This window comes from Mobula hypostoma, chromosome 2 (assembly GCF_963921235.1).
Source record: "Mobula hypostoma chromosome 2, sMobHyp1.1, whole genome shotgun sequence".
In the NCBI taxonomy this organism is placed as follows: Eukaryota; Metazoa; Chordata; class Chondrichthyes; order Myliobatiformes; family Myliobatidae; genus Mobula; species Mobula hypostoma.
Genome location: NC_086098.1, coordinates 56,946,216 through 56,967,001, shown reverse-complemented (window position 1 = coordinate 56,967,001; position 20,786 = coordinate 56,946,216). Strand labels below are relative to the sequence as shown.

The 20,786-nt window shown below is 39.7% G+C and overlaps 1 protein-coding gene across 3 annotated transcripts in view; it reads right to left on the bottom strand.

Annotated features, from left to right (window-relative positions):
• Nucleotides 1-20,786, bottom strand: part of nbas (NBAS subunit of NRZ tethering complex) — a 322,014-nt gene that overhangs the window by 97,565 nt on the left and 203,663 nt on the right. For all 3 annotated transcript variants that reach the window (XM_063037332.1, XM_063037350.1, XM_063037341.1), the window contains 2 exons: nt 8,208-8,437; nt 925-1,035 (listed from right to left, as the gene is read on the bottom strand). In XM_063037332.1, the coding sequence (XP_062893402.1) occupies nt 925-1,035; nt 8,208-8,437 (341 nt within the window). The remainder of the gene's footprint in view (nt 1-924; nt 1,036-8,207; nt 8,438-20,786) is intronic.

Below are 20,786 nucleotides of genomic sequence, written 5' to 3'. Positions count from 1 at the left end.
CACCTCCACCTATTAAGTCACCCCACTACACCTTATATACAGATACTCCTGTTACTTCAAGCAGATACAATCAGACTATGTATTTAAACTAGTCATATATATATATAATTACTGCATTTTTATATTGTGTTCTGTATGCTGTGTTTTTTTTTAATGCTGCATTGGATCTGGAGTAACAATCATCTCATTCTCCTTTACACGTAGGTACTGCAGAATGACAATAAACAATTTTGAATCTTGAAAAGCATCATAAAAGATCAGAGGTTTTGCTCCCCAGTCTAAGCCAAGTTTGTTGTTGTCAGTCAGGCTAATGGTAAAATATTACAATTCTCTATGGATTCCATAAAAAAAAAATTGAGCTAATCCTTGCTGCTGATTGCTTTACAGCAACTCCTACAAGAAAATGCTTTGTGTGGACATTTTTAGCACAAGTCTCTACTGGGAAGCGAAACCTGCAGTTTCTTTGCTCCCTAAAGCCTTATTCGTCAATCTGTCACACTGATGATTTCTAAAGTTAAGTCTTCCTCTGTCCTGAAGGAAAGCTTGTTTGTCAATAAATCAAGTGTAAAAGTCCATCTCATTCGGGGCTGTGCTCAGAACCACTTTCAGCCTTTCCTTGAGCTTCTGAAGCCTTGCAGCATGAATCTCGTATAACTGTCTGTGCTTCGACATCATGGTAAGAGTTCTGGGGAAGAAGTTCTCAGTGAGGGAGTAGAAGACTGTAAAAGACAAATCTAAATTTACTTTGGACTTAAGCAGTGAGCTCAGTGTTGCATCTGAGTGTAAAATCCCATCTATCCAATTTCTGGAATTGCTATCATTTCTTCTTCACGGCAAATGAACATTGAGAATTATGCCTGAATATTATGTGAAATGAATGAGACATTAATATGAATACACTGATAAGTTTTTATAGCTACTTACCCACTATCTGTGAAAAGGAATTCCAAATGTGTCATGTAAAGTTCCCAGAGGGGGATATTGTAACGCTGAGCCAATGATAGAGAGATCTTATACACATTTTCTTCCAATGTTCTATGAAAGGAGAAATTATAAAGAAATGCAGAAAATTTAGGAATTTATATCTTTCTGTCAATAAATTCATTCAATTATATAAAACAAACAGTTAAATAAATCAATTTACAACTATAGTGGCTGAAAATGACTGTCCCCATAGTTTCCTGCCAAAGTCACTTTTGAAGATAAGAAAATTAGTGAAATTTCAGTAAGCACCTTGTTAGCTTTTAGATCTTGGGTTTGGAAAACTAATACCTATAAAACTGTTTATAAACAACAAGGTATTACTGGTGTATAGTCATCAACTTAAGATACCAAATGCAGAAGCTTATTTGTGCAACACACACAAAATGCTGGAGAAACTCAGCAGATCACACTGCAGCATTTATCCAGAGGAATAAAAACTTGATGTTTCAGGCTAAGGCCCTTCATCAGTCCCCCATTTCACTTGAAATGTGCTGAGTTACAGGCAGAATTTTCAATATGCTCAGATTGACAGAGAATAAAACAGGTAATCACCCAGAAGAATTTTGAAAAGCCAAAATAATTAAAACACTGCTGTGGGTTATGAATAAAAACATACCTGAAGTGGAAAGATGCTCAAGGAGTCAAAGGTTTTGCATAATACTTCAACTTAAGAAAGTCTTTGCATGTGAATTACTGAATGTGGAACTGATATTGTTAATTGAGCATTTGTGGTCTTAATGAACAAGGGAACTCATAGCTTATCTCCTTTAACAATTGAAATTTAAGGACTATTATTCTTTGGCTCAACTCATCCATGCCAACCAAGATGACCATCTAAGCTGGTCCCATTTGCTCAGTTTGGCCCATTTCCCTCCAAACCATTCTTTACCTGTGATGGGACCGTATCCACTATTTTTGTCTGATTTTTCGTTCAACAGCATTGGTGTTTCCATACCAAGCTTTGATGCAGCCAGTCAATATACTCTCCACTACACCTCTGTAGAATTTTGTCAAAGTTTTAGATGTCATGCTAGATCTTCGCAAACTCCTAACGACGCTGCTTTACTTTCTTCCTAATTGCACTTATGTGCTAGGCCCAGGTCAGGACCTCCAAAATGATAACACCGAAGAATTTAAAGTTGCTGATCATCTTGATCTCTGATTCTCCACGAAGGACTGGCTCACGGACCTCTGGTTTCCTTCTCTTGAAATCAATAATCAGCTCCTTGGTCTTGCTGACAATGAGTAAGAGGTTGTTGTTGTGGTACCACACAGTCAGATTTTAATCTCGCTCCTATATGCTGATTCATCACCACCTTTGATTCAGTCAATGACAGTGGTGTCTTCAGCAAACTTGAATATAGGATTGAAGCTGTGCTTAGCAACACAGACTTAAGTATAAAGTAACTAGAGAAGAAGGCTAGACACACAGCCTTGTGGTGCACCTGTGCTGATAGAGATTGTGGAGGAGATGTCATTGCCAAACTGAACTGACTGGGGTCTGCAAGTGAGGAATTTGAGGATCCGACTGCACAAGGAGGTATTAATGCTAAAGTATTCGATATTAAAAAGACTTTGTATATTCACCCTATCTATGACCTTGATGATTCATGTGTGAACAGTCACAGATCATGATTTATATTGATAGCAACATTGTAAAGAAAAGAGATGAACGTTCGCTGAAGATTTTTAAATATTTTAAGCTGCACATGGTAATTTCTGGATTAACCCATATATGCATGCTAGTAAGTCATAGAGGTATGACTTTAAGGTGGCACGGTAGCATAGTGGTTGGTACAACACCTTAAAGTACAGACGACTTGGGTTCAATTCATGCCAACTCTGCCCGTAAGGAGTTTGCACGTTCTCCCTGTATCTGTGTGGGTTTCCTTCAGGTGCTCTGGTTTCCTCCCACAGTCCAAACACTCATCAGTTGGTAGGTTAATTGATCATTATAAAATGTCCCATCATTGGGTTAGGATTAACTTGGAGATTACTGGGCAGCGTGGCTCATAGGGCTGGAAGGGCCTATTCCACGCTGTATCTCAGTAAATAAATACATAAAACACAGAAACGAGTCCACATGTAGCTCTTTATACAAATCCTACCCATTTTAATTTCCAAACATTTCCATCAAATCCCCTCCCGATTCTCTCACTCGGGAGTTACACTCCATGGCAATTAATAGTGGCCAATTAACCTTCCAATCAGCACCTCTTTGTGACATGCATCTGTAAGAGCAGGTGAATGCCACATAGGCAGACCCGATAGTCTCAGAAGCTCTGGGCCAGCAGCTCTACCAGCTGTGCCACTGTCCTACATTGTTCAGAAATGGTTGATAGTGAGAATCTGGCCTTAAGAAAGAGACAAAATAGCAAAGCAAAATTCATGATTTGCACATGATTTTTATTTCCACAAATTGCCGGAAAGATTTTCAAATATTACTTCTAAGTAAATTTACCTTTATTTTGCCGGTATATTCTGGGCCAAATACTTACAATTATAAGTACAAAACTCCCTACCAGTTAAGCACTTCAATAGAAGAAGCATTGTGATTGGCAATCTCTTGCTTAGCAGATGCTATCTCCTTCTCTCAATTCCTCAGTCTCTGTCGCATCTGCTCTCAAGATGATGCTTTTCATTCCAGAACTACTACCTACTACTTTGTATTTCTTCCTCCCCTTCCCCCCCTTCTCCCCCCCACACCTTCTTTCTCTGACTTCTCATCTTTTTTCTCCAGCTCTGTTTAAGGTTCTCGGCCTGAAACGTTGACTGTTTACTCTTTTCCATTGAAGCGGCCTGCCCTGCTGAATTCCTCCAGCATTTTGCGTGTGTTGCTTGGTTTTCCAGCTTCTGCAGATTTTCTCTTGCTAGTTGAACACACCCAGTCTTCAAACACAGTTTGTTGTACTTCTCCAATTTGTGACCATTTATCTTATTTTGGCAGCAGTTATACATAACTATCCCATCTTCATTTTAAAACATCCCTTCTCAATCACCTTCTGTTGTTGGAAGCAGATTTCGTTTTCCAACCTTTCTTGATAAATGAAGTGATCTGAAGCCCAACAATCAAACCTCTTGCCACTCTTCACGTTTAACACTTCTATATTGCAATTTTTAGGAAGCCTTACTGAAGATATTTTAAAAAATGAGAGAGTGTTTCCATCTGATTTTCTGTTAACTCCCACCCCCCCCCCCTCCAGTGAACAGGACTGAGGCAGTTCCATTTACTAGAATGGGTCATCAATTAAAGGTGAGTGTAAGAAAAAATAAAACTTGTGTTAATATGACACTTAATATATTCCAAGATCATAAGACCATCAGACAAAGGAGCAGAAGTAGGCCATTCGGCCCATCGAGTCTGCTCCGCCATTTTATCATGAGCTGATCCATTTTATCCTATTTAGTCCCACTGCCCCACCTTCTCACCATAACCTTTGATGCCCTGGCTACTCAGATACCTATCAATCTCTGCCTTAAATACACCCAATGACTTGGCCTCCACTGCTGCCCGTGGCAACAAATTCCATAGATTCACCACCCTCTGACTAAAAAAATTTCTTCGCATTTCTGTTCTGAAAGGGCGCCCTTCAATCCTGAAGTCATGCACTCTCGTACTAGACTCCCCCATCATGGGAAACAACTTTGCCACATCCACTCTGTCCATGCCTTTTAACATTCGAAATGTTTCTATGAGGTCTCCCTTCATTCTTCTAAACTCCAAGGCATACAGTCCAAGAGGGGACAAACGTTCCTCATATGTTAACCCTCTCATTCCCGGAATTATTCTAGTGAATCTTCTCTGTACCCTCTCCAACGTCAGCACATCCTTTCTTAAATAAGGAGACCAAAACTGCCCACAGTACTCCAAGTGAGGTCTCACCAGCACCTTATAGAGCCTCAACATCACATCCCTGCTCCTATACTCTATTCCTCTAGAAATGATATTCCAAAGCATTTTCCACCTAATAATTGTGAATGGTAGCAGCTGAGGAAAACTGGCATTCAGCTTGCTGACAGTCAGCTTCCACAATTAACAACATTATAATGAAAGATAACTTACTCTGACATGCTAATTGAATGTCCCTGTGTACCAATATAGTACGATTAAGTTCTATATTCACCTTAGATGGGTTAGGGTTTAATGTGTCACCCTACTGGAAGGCAGTTGTCTATGATAGAGAAACACCCCCTCAAAATGTATCTCCAGCTTTTATGATGGTGATTTATTTGAAGTCATACTGAGTACAAAGGAAGATGCTTTCATTTGCTTATGCACAATATCAACATCTATTTCATGATCAGCACCCCCACGACAGAGTCAGAAGTGGCGACTTTCATGGGTGACTATTCAGTTCAATCCATTGATAATGAAGCCCAAGTTAAAAGATTGTAAAGTTCAAATGTGGGGTAGGCATTGAAAGTGGCAAGTAACATTTGTGCCATGGAAATACCATGGCAATGTGCTTCTCCAGTAAGAGAGCATTCAATAGCATGCCTGATAATATAAGCCCCGCCATCGAGAGAGACAGGAGCAAAAGGATATGAGAATATCACCACTTGCGCTCACTCTAGGTTGCACCACTTTGACTTGAAAAGAGATAGTGACTGGTGGATCAAAATCCTGAAACTAACTACGTAAACCTTTATAGGCAACCTCAATTCTGACTGCAGAAATTCAAGCTGCAAAGCTGCCTAATCTCATCAGTTTGGGAAGTCAATAGATGGCACTGATATCATAGCTTAATCGTACAATCATCTGTCACATATTTCTCTTCCTCACCCCCCTACATTTTCTGTAGGGATGGTTCTCTATGTGACTCCCTTGTCCATTCGTCCCTCCCCAATGATCTCCTTCCTGGTACCTATTCCTGAAAGCTTGACAAGTGCCAGACCTAAACCTACATTTCCACCGTCACCACCACTCAGGACCTCAACAATCCTTCCAGGTGAGGCAACACCTCATCTGTAAGTCGGTCAGGGAAATCCATTTTATCTGGTGCTCCCAGTGAGCAAATTCTACATTGGTGATTCTTGGAGCAGATTGGAGGACAACTTTGTCGAGCAGCTTCACTTTATCCTCTACAAATGGAAGGATCGCTCAAAAGCCACACATTTCAATTTGACTTCCTATCCTGACGCCTGTCTGTTGCCTCTTCTATGCCATGATGACACCAAACTCAAGTTGGAGAAGCAATACATCATATTTCATCTAGCTAGCTTCCAATCTGATGTCATGAATACTGATTTCTCTAACTTCTAGTAATTTCTTCCTCCTCCATCTTCTCCTTTTTTTTTTTACCTGTTCTGGTTATCCTCTCACTCCTTTCTCTTCTCGTCTGCCTATCACCACCCTCTAGTGCCCTTCCTCCTTTCCTTTCTTCCATGGTCCACTGTCCTCTCAGATTTCTTCTTCTTATTTCATTCCGCCTTCACCCCACCCCCACCTTACCTATCACCATGTATTCCTTCCTCACCCCCCGGTTCTTAAGTCTGATTTCTGCCCCCTTCCTTTCCTGTCCTGATGAATGGCCTCAACACGAAACTTAAACTATTTATTCTCCTCCATAAATGCTTGCTGACCTGCTGATTTCCTCCTGCATTTTGTGTTATGTAGCTCTGAGGAAAGAGTGATGTCAACTAAAAATTGTTTAAAGCAACTGCACAATGCCTCTACTTGCTGAGGAGGCTGAGGAGAGCTGGACTCTGCACATCTATACTCATGTCATTCTGCAGATGCACCATAGAGAGCACCACAGCATGCTGCATCACTGCATGGCATGGAAACTGCACTGTGGCGGTGAGGCAGGTTCTACAATGAGTAGCCAAAACAGCCCCATCATCACCAGCCTACCCGCCACTGACATATACAGAAATGTGTCAGAAAAGGGCCAGCAACATCATGAAGAATCCCGCCGACTCTGCTCATGGGCTGTTTGTCCTACTTCCATCAGGGACGTGGCTACGTAGCATTTGCACCAGGACCACCAGAATCAAAAACAGTTACTTTCCACAAGCTGTAAGGCTGATCAATATCGCCACCCACTAACCCACATCTTCACACCTCCCACCACCACTACTTTATCATTTACTGTCAGTCACCTTATGTACAGACACTCCTATGCGCTCGTGTCATTTTATGGATACGTGTATAAAAGCTATTGTGTGTTTTTATATTTATTGTGTTTTTTATTACTATGTTCTTTATCTTATTGTGTTTTTTTCTGGGCTGCATCAGATCTGGAGTAATAATTATTTCATTCTTCTTTGCCCTTGTTTACTGGAAATGACATTAAATGATCAAACAATCAATGAAACAACCTAAAGCAGTGTGATTGTTTTGCACGAAGCTTGCACAGTGAGTTTAACAGTTGTTAAGACAGAAGTTTCAATTGAAGAAACAATAAATTGAGGGGGACTACTCTCTGCAAGATCTGCAAGACACTGATCACTTAAAAATAAGAGGGAGGGATATGGCAACAAAACTTCTGAAGAAAAAGATGAGGTCATATATAATCTGCTATCTTATTGTGCAAAGATATTTGTTCTGAAAAATGTCAGCAGACTCTGGAAAGCCATTCTATAGATAAAGGAATTTCCATTTTCAGTTAGTAGCATGATTTACTAAAAATCCTCAGAGCAACTTTTGACATCTCCTGATGTTTGGACAGTCATTCTGAGTTGTTATCTGTGACCTGCCGGAGTAGGCATTTTCAGTAATATATCCAAACTGATTACATCAAGAATTTAATTTAAAAAAGATGAAGGGTACAGAAAATAAAACATTAATCCCCAATATAGAATCTTACAGATAACAATGATACTGTTACAAACATCAGGAGATGTCATAAGATGCTCTAAGGATTTTTAGTAAACCATGCTACTAACTGCAAATGGAAATTCCTTTATCTACAGAATGGCTTTCCAGAGTCTGCTGACATTATTCAGAACAAATATCTTAATAAATAGCATTGAATTCAAATCAGTTGATTTCTTCCTGTGCATTGTGCTTTCCCTAAAAATGGCAGAAATATTCTTCCTTTTGAGTGATAAGCCTGAAGGAATTGGTACTTTTCATTGCTTACCTTTACCAATTTTTTTGGAAAGAACTGAGCAAAATTTAAGGGTTCAGTAACTGTTGAATTGTGGCAAGTACTGTGTTATTGGTCTTTGCACAATTTGAGTTTGACTGGAATAATTTTGCATAACAATTTGATACTTACTCTGCTAAGCCTAGAATTGTCTCCCTTTTATATTGGCTATCTGTTGCAAATCGCTGCACATCCACACCTTTGCCAAGTCCTTGAAGTGTTTGAGCTTGTGTGAAATCAGTCAACAATTGATTGTAGTAGTCAAAATGATGAATTAATGTACGTACTTCTTCTGACCAACTGTTGTCTGCATTTTCAGTCACATGCCTTGTGACCATTTTAATTACCTCTTTGGGATCAGCCTGCAAAATTTCAGATTCATTGATAATAATTATTACTACCGCTTACACGATATTCTTCAAACTACTGAAAAAAATAGTAACCAAAATAAATAGGGAAATGTCTGCAAATATAGAGATGTTAGTAGTTCCCTATATTTCTTAAAATTACACATACTTTGAAAATAAACAATTTCTTCAAAATTATTGTAGCCAAGAAAATATCCAGAAGTACCCGAAATTTATGTATGAAAATGATCTATCTCCGTATGAAAGGAGAATGCCAAGCAAAAATAATTCGAGAAAATAAATGAATGCAAGTCCAAAGTCTTATGGAAAAATCTTCACAACATTGAGTACTTGTATCAAGTATGGTTTTGCTCTTTAATGATAGAAACTAACAAAAACTGAACAGCTAGACACTAGGTAAATGAAGCAGCAAATAATTTCTGCGGGCTTCAATCATCTTGAGCACTCGCTTGTGGGAGAGATGGCAGGAGATTTTAAAAGATCTCAGGGCCTTCTAAGACTTTTCAATGGGCTTCAATCATAACAATCTACTAGGCACTTGGCAAAGGCCAATAAAAACAAATGAGGTATAATCGGAGTGGCTTTGGTGGGAGAGGGCTAGTGCGTGAGTAGTCAGGCTTTGGCTCAAGATGAGGCCAGAAGAAGCTAAGACTCTAATTAAGTTTCTATTAAGTTTTTTAAAATATCATTCTTTGTCTACAAGTACATAACTAGTGTGTGAGAATGAGTCCAGAAAAAGTGGTACGTTCTTTGTGTGAGATATGGGAACTCTAGAAGATCTCCAGTCTCCCTGATAACTCATCTGCATGAGGTGCATCGAGCTGCAGTTCCTTACAAACTTGTTTGTTAGGAAACTGGAGCTGCAGCTGGATGACCTTCAGCTCATAAATAGGTGATAGATTGGAGCTATAAAGGGGTAGTCACCTCTAAATTGCATAAGGCAGGCAGCTGGGTAACTGTCAGGACAGAGAAAGGGAAAAGGCCAACAGGGCAGAATAACCCCTGTGGCCACTGTAGCCGGCTGTTCCACTCACTAACAAGTATGCTGCTTTGGATACTGTTGGGGTGGGGGCGGAAGAGACTCACCAAGGAAAAGCCTCAGTAACAGTGGCACTGAATCTGGCTCTGTTGTTCAGAAGGCATGGATGGGGGAATTAAAAAAAGAGGACTGCAGTAGTGATTGGGGATTCCATAGTTAGAGCAGCAGACAGGGAATTCTGTGGACATAAAAGAGACATCAGATAGTACGTTGCCCCCAGGTGTAAGGGTCAAGATATGTCTCAGAATGGGTCCACAGCATTCTAAGTGGGAAGGATGATAAAGAGAGAGGTAGAAAAAAAATGATCAAGTCCTGAAGAAAGAATATGGGGAGTTAGGTAGAAACCTATAAAACTGGAACTCAAGGGTAGTCATTCCTGGATTGCTGCATGTGTCACATGCCAGTGAGGGAAAGAACAGGATGATTTGGCAGATAAATGCATGGCTGAAGAATTGGTGTGGGGAGCAGGATTTCAGATTTTGGAGAAGATCATGTAGATGATCCTGTAGCAGAGTTAAGAGATTGGCAAGTATGGCATTGTGGGCTTTACTGAGTCAGGGCTTAAAAAAGATCATAGAGGAAGCTTAACCATAGAACATTACAGCACAGAAACAGGCCTTTTGGCCCTTCTGGGCTGTGCCGAACCATTTTTATGCCTAGTCCCACTGACCTGCACACGGACCATATCCCTCCATACACCTCCCATCCATGTATCTATCCAAGTTTTTCTTAAATGTTAAAAGTGAGCCCGCATTTACCACTTCATCTGGCAGCTCATTCCATACTCCCACCACTCTCTGTGTGAAGAAGACCCCCCCCCCAATGTTCCCTTCAAACTTTTCCCCTTTCACCCCTAACCCATGTCCTCTTTTTTTTTTCTCCCCTTGCCTCAGTGGAAAAAGCCTGCTTGCATTCACTCTATCTATACCCATCATAATTTTATATACCTCTATCAAATCTCCCCTCATTCTTCTACACTCCAGGGAATAAAGTCCTAACCTATTCAACCTTTCTCTGTAACTGAGTTTCTCAAGTCCCGGCAACATCCTTGTAAACCTTCTCTGCACTCTTTCAACCTTATTAATATCCTTCCTGTAATTTTGGTGACCAAAACTGTACACAATACTTCAAATTTGGCCTCACCAATGCTTTATACAACCTCACCATAACATTCCAACTCTTATAATCAATACTCTGATTAATAAAGTCCAATGTACCAAAAGTTCTGTTTATGACCCTATCTACCTGTGACGCCACTTTTAGGGAATTTTGTATCTGTATTCCCAGATCCCGCTGTTCTACTGCACTTCTCAGTGCCTAACCATTTACCCTGTATGTTCTACCTTGGTTTGTCCTTCCAACGTGCAATACCTCACACTTGTCTGTATTAAATGCTGTCTGCCATTTTTCAGCCCATTTTTCCAGCTGATCCAAATCTCTCTGCAAGCTTTGAAAACCTTCCTCACTGTCCACTACACCTCCGATCTTTGTATCATCAGCAAATTTGCTGATCCAATTTACCACATTATCATCCAGATCACTTATATAGATGACAAATAACAATGGACCCAGCACTGATCCCTGTAGCACACCACTAGTCACAGGCCTCCACTCAGAGAAGCAATCCTCCACTACTACTCTCTGGCTTCTTCCATTGAGCCAATGTCTAATCCAATTTACTGCCTCTCCATGTATACCTAGTGACTGAATCTTCCTAACTAACCTCCCATGCGGGACCTTGTCAAAGGCCTTACTGAAGTCCATGTAGACAACATTCACTGCCTTCCCTTCATCCACTTTCCTGGTAACTTCCTCGAAAAACTCTAATAGATTGGTTAAACATGACCTACCACGCACAAAGCCATGTTGACTCTCCCTAATAAGTCGCTGTCTATCCAAATACTTGCAGATCCTATCTCTTAGTACTCCTTCCAATAATTTACCAACTACCAACGTCAAACTTACCAGCCTATAATTTCCTGGGTTACTTTTAGAGCCTTTTTTAAATAATGGAACAACATGAGCTATCCTCCAATCCTCCGGCACCTCACCCGTAGATACCGACATTTAAAATATATCTGCCAGGGCCCCTGAAATTTCAACACTAGTCTCCTTCAAGGTCCGAGGGAATGCCGTCAGGTCCTGGGGATTTATCTACCCTGATTTGCCTCAAGAAAACTCTGCACTCTCAAAATTTCTCCTTTGAAGGCCAAGGACACACATTATATCGAAAGGACAGGCAGGTAGGCAGAGAGGACAGGGTGGTTCTGTTGGTAAAAAAAAATGAAATCAAATCACTTTGTTTCCTGATCTTGTGCACTGTCTGTCTCTGTGACTCAGAAGGGTAGGGGAGAAGTGGAATGCAGTAGTGATAGGGGATTCCATTATTTGAGCAGCAGACAGCAGATTCTGTGGATATGAAAGAGATACCCAGATGGAAATTTGCCTCACAGGTGCCAGGGTCAGTGATGTCTCAGATCAGGTCTGCAGTGTACTAAAGTGGGCAGGGGGGTGGGGGTGAAAAGTCATAGTATCTATTGGTAGCAATGACATAGGTAGAAAAAGGGATGAGGTCCTGAAGAGAAAATATAGGGATTTAGGTAAAAAGCTGAAAAGCAGGACCTCCAGGGTAGTAATCAAGATTACTTTCAAGATTGCTGCCCGTGCCATGCGCCAGTGAAGGTAAGAACCCAAGGGCGACAAATATCCTTGCAGGCAGGTTTGTTAGAGCTGTTGGGGAGGGTTTAAACTAATTTGGCAGGGGGGATGGGAACCAGAGTGATTGGGCTGAGGATAGAGTAGCTAATATACAATGAGACGCAATGTGTAGTAAGACTGTGCAGAAAGATAGGTAGATGATGGGGTAAAATTGCAGTAAACATAATGAGACAAAATCGAAAGAGGTGATGAATACAGGAATGAAAATGTTACATTTAAATACACACAGTATATGGAATAAGGTGGGTGATCATGTAGTGCAGTTAGAGATGGTAAGTATGATGTTGTGAGCACCACTGAGTTGTAGCTGAAAGATCTTACTTGGGAGCTTAACATCCAAGGATACAGACTGTATCAAAAGGGCAAGCAGGCAGGCAGAGGTGTGGCTCTGTTGGTAAAAATGGAAATCAAATCCTTGGAAAGAGGTGACATAGGATCAAAAGATGTAGAATCCTTGCGGGTATAGTTAAGAAACTACAAGTGTAAAAAGATCCTGGTGGAGATATATACAGGCCTCTAAAGAGTACTCAGAATGTGGGCTACAATCTACAGCAGGAGATAGAAAAGGCATATAAAAGGGCAATGTTGCATTAGCCAGTGGATTTCTTTCTTTTTCAATCTTTTTATTAATTTCAAAACATAGAAACAAAACATAGCAATAATACAAATAGTAGGAGATATATTGTTACACTTAAAAAAGTAATTGCAAAACCAAATAGTGTAAATTAACAAAGCTCCCAATCATATAGAACTAACAACGGATAATACAAAGCAAAAAAAAAACTGGAAAAAAAACATGAAAAAGAAAAAAAACAAAACAAAAAAAAACAAACCCCATCCCCAAAGAAAAGCAGAATTAATCAACTAACCTAAAAGACTTGGGCAGTACTAACAACTTAAAAATGGGAAAGAAGAAAACCTTAGTGTCGACGACTCCATTCCTCTCCACCAACAGTACAGAAAGATAAAACAAGTTTGGAAATGATCAAATTACATCAAATGAAAATGCTGAATGAATGGCCTCCAAGTTTTTTCAAACTTAATGGAAGGGTCAAAAACCGCACTTCTAATTTTCTCCAAATTCAAACACACCATAGTTAGTGAAAACCAATGAAATACAGTAGGAGGGTTAATCTCTTTCCAATTCAACAAAATGGATCTTCTAGCCATTAAAGTACGAAATGCAATCATCCTACGTGATGAAGAGGTTAAATTATTTAAATCTATCATTGGTAATCCAAAGATAGCAGTAATTGGATGCGGTTGTAAGTCTATATTCAAGACCATTGAAATAATATCAAAAATATCTTTCCAATATTTTTCCAACAAAGGACATGACCAAAACATGTGGGTTAAAGAAGCTATCTCAGAATGACATCTGTCACATATTGGATTAATATAAGAGTAATAACGAGATAGTTTATCTTTGGACATATGAGCCCAGTGCACTACTTTAAACTGTATCAACCTATGCTTAGCACGTACAGAGGATGAATTCACCAACTGAAGAATTTTTTCCCATTTTTCAGTCGGTATATTAATCTTAAGTTCTCTTTCCCAGTCAGCTTTAATTTTATTAGAAGCATCAGGACATAAATTCATAATTATATTATATATAATTGCTACTACACTTTTCTGAGAAAGATTTAAATCTAAAATTTTTTCCAAAGAGTCCATTGGATATGGGTGTGGAAAATTAGGGGAGACAGGAATTAAAAAGTTTCTGATCTGTAGGTATCTAAAAAAGTAAGATCTGGGTAAGTTATACTTATTAGAGAGTTGATCAAAAGACATAAAACAATTATCCAAAAATAAATCGTGAAAAGATATTATGCCTTTGGTTTTCCAATCAAAGTAAGCTTGATACATAGTGGAAGGTTGAAAAAGGAAATTTGATATAATGGGACTTGCTAGAATAAATTGATTGAACCCAAAAAATCTTCGGAATTGAAACCATATACGTAAAGTATGCTTAACTATTGGATTATTCATTTGTTTATACGATTTAAAAGAAGTAAAAGGAAATGAAGTTCCTGAAACTGAACCCAAGGAAAACCCTTGTAATGAATTAGATTCAAGATTTACCCAATGTGGGTTTAAAGATACATCCAAATCTCGTAACCAAAATTTTAAATATCGAATATTAATTGCCCAATAATAGAATCTAAAATTCGGGAGGGCGAGCCCCCCCCTCCTTTTTAGATTTCTGTAGATACCTTTTACCTAACCTAGGATTTTTGTTCTGCAAAATATATGAGGAAATTTTTGAATCTACGTTATCGAAGAAAGATTTTGGAATAAAAATTGGAACCGATTGAAATATATACAAAAATTTGGGCAAAATGATCATCTTAATAGCATTAATCCGACCAATCAAAGACAAAGAGATTGGTGACCATTTAGTAAATAAAAGTTTAATCTGATCAATTAAAGGTAAAAAATTAGCTTTAAATAAATCTTTTTTTTTTGTAATTGTTATCCCTAGATATATAAATGAATCAGTAACCAATTTAAATGGTAAACGTCCATAAATAGGTACCTGCTTATTTAAAGGGAATAATTCACTCTTATTAAGATTCAATTTGTAACCAGAGAAGTTACTAAATTGAGCCAACAGACCTAGAATAGCAGGAATTGACTTCTCCGGGTTAGAGATGTATAACAACAAATCATCTGCATATAATGATAATTTATGTATTTTGTTTCCACGGGTAATACCAAAAATATTTGGCGAGTCATGAATAGCAATTGCTAAAGGTTCAAGGGCAATATTGAATAGTAAAGGACTAAGAGGGCAACCTTGCCTAGTACCACGAAAAAGACGAAAGAAAGGAGATCTATGATTATTTGTACAAACTGAGGCTACCGGGGAGTAATATAACAATTTAATCCAAGATATAAATGTCAAATTAAAATTAAATTTCTCAAGAACATTAAATAAATAAGGCCATTCAACTCTGTCAAAGGCTTTCTCAGCACCTAATGAGATAATACATTCCGGGGTAGTGAGTGAGGGGGTGCAGGTAGATTGGAAAAATCTGGTTGGTGCTGGTTCCCAAGGGAGAGAAGTTTTAGTATGCCTACGAGAGGGTTTTTAGAGCAGCCCACTCGGGGAAAGGCAATTCTAGAATTGGGTGTTTGGTAATGAACCAGATTTAATTAAGGAGCTTGAGGTAAAGGAATCCTTAGGAGGCTGTGTCACTGAGTCTTAGAGCAATACAACTCTAAATTCTCACTGCCACGTTTCAACCAATTTTCGCAGCTGGTCCAGGTCCTGCTGCAAGTTTTAATAGCTCTCCTTGCTGTCCACTACACCCCCAATCTTGGTGTCACCAGTAAATTTGCTAATCCAGTTTTCTACATTATCATCTCGTTTGTTGATTTAGATGGCAAACAGCAAAGGGCCCAGCCCCGATCCCTGCAGTACACCACTAGTCACAGCCTCCAGTCAGAGACTCACCCATCTACTACCACTCTCTGCCTTCACCTGCAAAGCCAATGTCTAATCCAATTTACTACCTCATCCTGGATGCCAAAAGCGAATGAACCTTCTTGACCAACCACCCATGCTGAAATCCAGGCAGACAACATCCACTGCCTTGCCTTAATCAACTTTTCAAATAATTGCCTTGGAAAACACTATCATGTAATCATATTATGATAGAATTTATCCTGGAGTTTCAGAAGGAGAAGTTAAAATTGAATATTTTAGTATCACAGTGGAGTAAATGAATTACAGAGGCATGAGAGAGCCTCCAAGCTAGCTAAAGTTGACTGGAAGGAGACACTGGCACGAATGATGGCAGAAAAACAATGCTTGGGAGTTTCTGGGGCAATTGGGATGATGCAGGATAGATACATTCCAAAGAAGTATTCTAAAGGGACAATGAGGCAACTGTGGCTGACAAGGGAAGTACAAAAGAGAGAGCATATAAAATAGCGAAAATTTGTGGAAAGTTAAGAGGATTGGGAAGCTTTTAAAAACCAACAGAAGACGTAAAAAAGCAATATGGAGAGAAAAGAAGAAATATGAAGGTAAGGGAGCTAATAATTTAAAAGCAGATACCAAAAGGTTTTTCAGAAATATAAAGAGTAAAAAGAGGTGAGAGTGGATATTGGACCACTGCAAAATAACACTGACGAGGTAGGAATGGGAGACAAAGAAATGGAGGATGAACTTCATATGTGTATTGCTGTGGTGTTCTCTGTGGAAATCACCAGCACAATGTCATAAAGTCGAAAGCATCAGGGGCAGAAGTAAGTGTAGTTGTTAATAGTAAAAAAGGTGGTGCTTGGGAAGCTGATTTCAGGGTACTTGGAGGCACATGATAAAATAGGTTAAAATCAGCATGGTTTCCTTAAGGAGATATCTTGCCTAACTAATCTGTTGAAATTCTTTGTGGAAATAACAGGATAGGTAGACAAAAGAGATTCAGCGGATGTTATTTACCTGGATTTTTAGAAGGCCACTGACAAGGTGCCACACATGAGCTTGCTTAACAAGAGACCATGATAATATTCTTTTCATATTATATGTCAATAATTTGGATGATGGAAATGATAACTTTGTGGCCAAGTTTGCAGGTGAAATGAAGATAAATGGAGGGGCAGGTAGCTCTGAGGAAACAGAGTTTGCAGAAGGACTTAAACTTAGACCAATTAGGAGAATAGGCAAAGAAGTGGCAGACAGAATATAATGCAGGGAAGTGTACAGTCATACATGTTGATAGAAGGAATAAAGACACAGACTATTTATAAATGGAGAGAAAATTCAGAAATCAGATGCCTTGCACGGGCACCTGTGTGCGCATATGTGACGCACAAATCATTTTTTTTCCCACAAATCGGTTTTGGCTTAATCTTTCCGACTGTACTGTACATACATTATTTCTTCTTTATATAGGCTGTGTATTTATCATATCATTCCTGCTTTTACTATATGTTAGTGTTTTATGTGTTATTTGGTATAATTTGGTAGGTTTTTTTTTAGGTCTGGGAACGCTCAAAAATTTTTCCCATATAAATTAATGGTAATTGCTGCTTCGCTTTACGCCATTTTAGCACAAAAGGTTTCATAGGAACGCTCTACCTTAGCGGGGGAAATACGGGACAAGGGCGGTCCTGTATGGGACAAACCAATTTAGCCCAATATACGGGATGTCCCGGCAAATACAGGACAGTTGGCAACCCTATGTTCAAGTTCAACAGTGCGTGACAGGGAATGAGGAAAAGTGCAGCTGACTCATCGTTTGCTGGCAGCCCGGTAGCAGATGCTTTGCGGCCCGGTACCGGTCCACAGCCCAGTGCTTGGGGACTGCTGGTCTAAATAATCTGCTGGAGGAAGTCAGCAGTAAAGTAGAATCTGTGGTGGCTAGCAATCATCCATGTTTCAGGCTGAAACCCTGCACCAGGATCTTGAAAAATCAATAATTTCTCTCCCCTCCCCCATAAATATTACTTGAGACACTGAGTTCCTTGTGCATCAGTAAGTAAACAAAGCTGATATCACAATGGTAAAAAAGGACAGCAAACCAATTAAAGTTCTGCATGCCAAGCTCTTTGTTGCTAAATACGTGAAACTAATTCTTAATGATCACTATTGCTTATGAGATTTCTGCATCAATAAATCACCCTGCTGAACTCCAAGCAAAAACATTGGCAAATTCTGAGACCTGGACCTCCTCTACAACACCTTCCTCTACAACTTCCTGACCACTAGAACACAATCAATAGGGGCAGGAGGCAACACCACCACCACGATTATTCTAAACACCAGTGCTCCACAAGGTTGCATTATCAGCTGCCTATTTTACTCCCTGTACACGCATGATTGTGTGGCCGGATTCTGCTCTAATTTTGCAGATACCACCAGAGTGGGTCGTATCTCACATAACAAAGCTGGAGACCCAAGTGACATGGTGTCATGACAACACAACCTTTCCCTCAATATCAGCAAAACACAAGGGCTGGCCATTGAGATCAGGAGTATAGGCTTGATGGGAGAGATCAGGATGATGCATATGCTCGTCTCCAAATAGGGTCATAGAAATATACAGCACAGAAACAGGCCCTTTGGTCCATCCAATCCATGCTGAACCATTTAAACTGCCTACTCCCATCGAGCTGCACCTAGACCATAGCCCTTCGTACCCTTAACATCCATGTACCTATCCAAACTTCTCTTAGAGGTATATAAGATGATGACAGGCATTGATCGTGTGGATAGTCAGAAGCTTTATCCTCAGGGCTGAAATGGTTGCCACAAGAGGACACAAGTTTAAGGTGCTGGGGAGTAGGTACAGAGGAGATGTCAGGGGTAAGTTTTTTACTCAGAGAGTGGTGAGTGCGTGGAATGTGCTGCCAGCAACGGTGGTGGAGGCAGATACGATAGGGTCTTTTAAGAGACTTTTGGATAGCTACATGGAGCTTAGAAAAATAGAGGGCTGTGGGTAACCCTAGATAATTTCTAAAGTAGGGACATGTTCGGCACAACTTTGTGGGCTGAAGGGCCTGTATTATGCTGTAGGTTTTCTATGTTTTCTATGCTAAACATTGAATTCAAGCTCATATGCACCACTTGCACTGGCAGCTTGATCCACATGCTCATGACCCTTTGAGTGAAGAAGTTTTCCCTCATGAATCATTATTCTGATTCATTTGTACAGTGAATCAAACTGGCAAGATAACTTAAATACGAGGAATTCTGCAGATGCTAGAAATTCAAGCAACACACATCAAAGTTGCTGGTGAATGCAGCAGGCCAGGCAGCATCTCTAGGAAGAGGTACAGTCGACGTTTCGGGCCGAGACCCTTCGTCCATCCAGTTCCAGCTCCAATTTCTTAACACGGAGTATTAGAAGCCACAACTGGATAACACTTTTCACAAGTATTGCCATCAGGGATATTGGAGGTCTCCCTACCTTCCCACATCCCACAAGAGGAGCATTTAACTATCCTGCCTGGTGTCCCTCCTAAACTAACGTACAAATATTAAGGAGAACAATAACTAAACTGGGGTGGGGGGGGGGGAAATAAAATCTACAAACTGCATTTATGCCTTCTCTTACTTAATCGTCTCCTCACTGAAGCCTCGAAGACCTAAAGCCTCAAAAATCTCACTCTAACATTGTCCACTCCAACAATGGCCGCTCCACTTGCCCCTGCCTTATTTTAATTTGTTCTTGCCAATCAATCCCAATCGCTGATTGGCTGCTGCTCAAAGCACCAAACTGCTGCAAATCAATGCCTTATGTACTCAATCAGCGAACCTGAGTGAGCTACGTCTTCACAAGCTTCAGATCATTGATCGGCCACTGCTGAAAAACCTGATGCTGAAGGCTGAGAGTTTCAAGCTCCTAAGAGCGAACATCAATAGCTTTATTCTGGTCCAACAACATTGAGCCTATGGCTTAATATGCCTATTTCCTCAGGAGGCTAAGGAAATTAGGCATGTTGCTAACAACCCTTACCAATTTTTATCAAAGACCATAGAAACTACCCTACCTAGATGTATCATGCCTTGGTATGGCAAAAACTGTGCGCATGACCACAAAAAAAAACTGCAGAGCGTTATAGTCACAGCTTAACACATCAGGGACTCTGATTATGCTAGCTGCCTTACTGAGGCAGTGAGAAGTATAGACAAAGAACCCATTGACCCTGTACATTTTACACTTCTCCCCTCTGAAAGCATGTACCAGTAGGCTTAAAGACAACTTCTACTACCTCACTGTTATAAGACTATTGAATGGTTTCCTAGTATGCCAAGATGAACTCAATCTTAATCAATCTTGTTATGATCTTGCACGTTATGGTCTACCTGCACTGTACTTTCCTTATAGCTGTATTCTATTTTGCTTTACCTTGTACCAGCTCAATACATAGTGCAATGATTTGATCTGAATAAACCCATCTTAATGAATGTGACAATAATTAACTAATTCCAATTCACTGTGCTAGTTTCCCAAAGCACCTGAGAATTACCTGCTCATGCAATCTTTTATTGGTCATGACAAACAATCTGCTAGAAAAAATCAGGGGATTCAGCAGCATCTGTGGGAAGAAAGGTACTTTTGAAATCTCAGGTTGAAACCCTGCATTTGTACGAAGTTACTCCAGCAGACTGTGGCTCCAGATTCCAGCAGCTGAAGCCTCTTCAAACTCGCATGTAAATTACAACTTAATAAATTAGATAAGAATAGTAGGTACTGCAATGAACAAAGTAATGACTTCCACTATTTAAGTAAGTGGCCCTAAAAATAATAGATGATTGGTGGTCAGTTTTCAAAGTTTCAGGGACTCCACGATTTCAATGAATTGGCAGATAGCTACTGTAACAAAGCTATCTAAAAAACAGAACTGACAGACAAAACAGAAAACTGTAGTCTGAGATCAGAAGTGGTGGTAAGACTAAAATCCATTATAAAAGATGCAACAGCAGCACACTAGGAAATCAGTGAGCAAATTGTAAAACCTCAATATGGACTTACAGAAAGAAAACAATGCTCTATAAATCTATAGGAATGTTTCAAGTCTATAATTAGCAGAATAAAAACAATGGATGTTCAGTATTAGGAATTGCAGAAG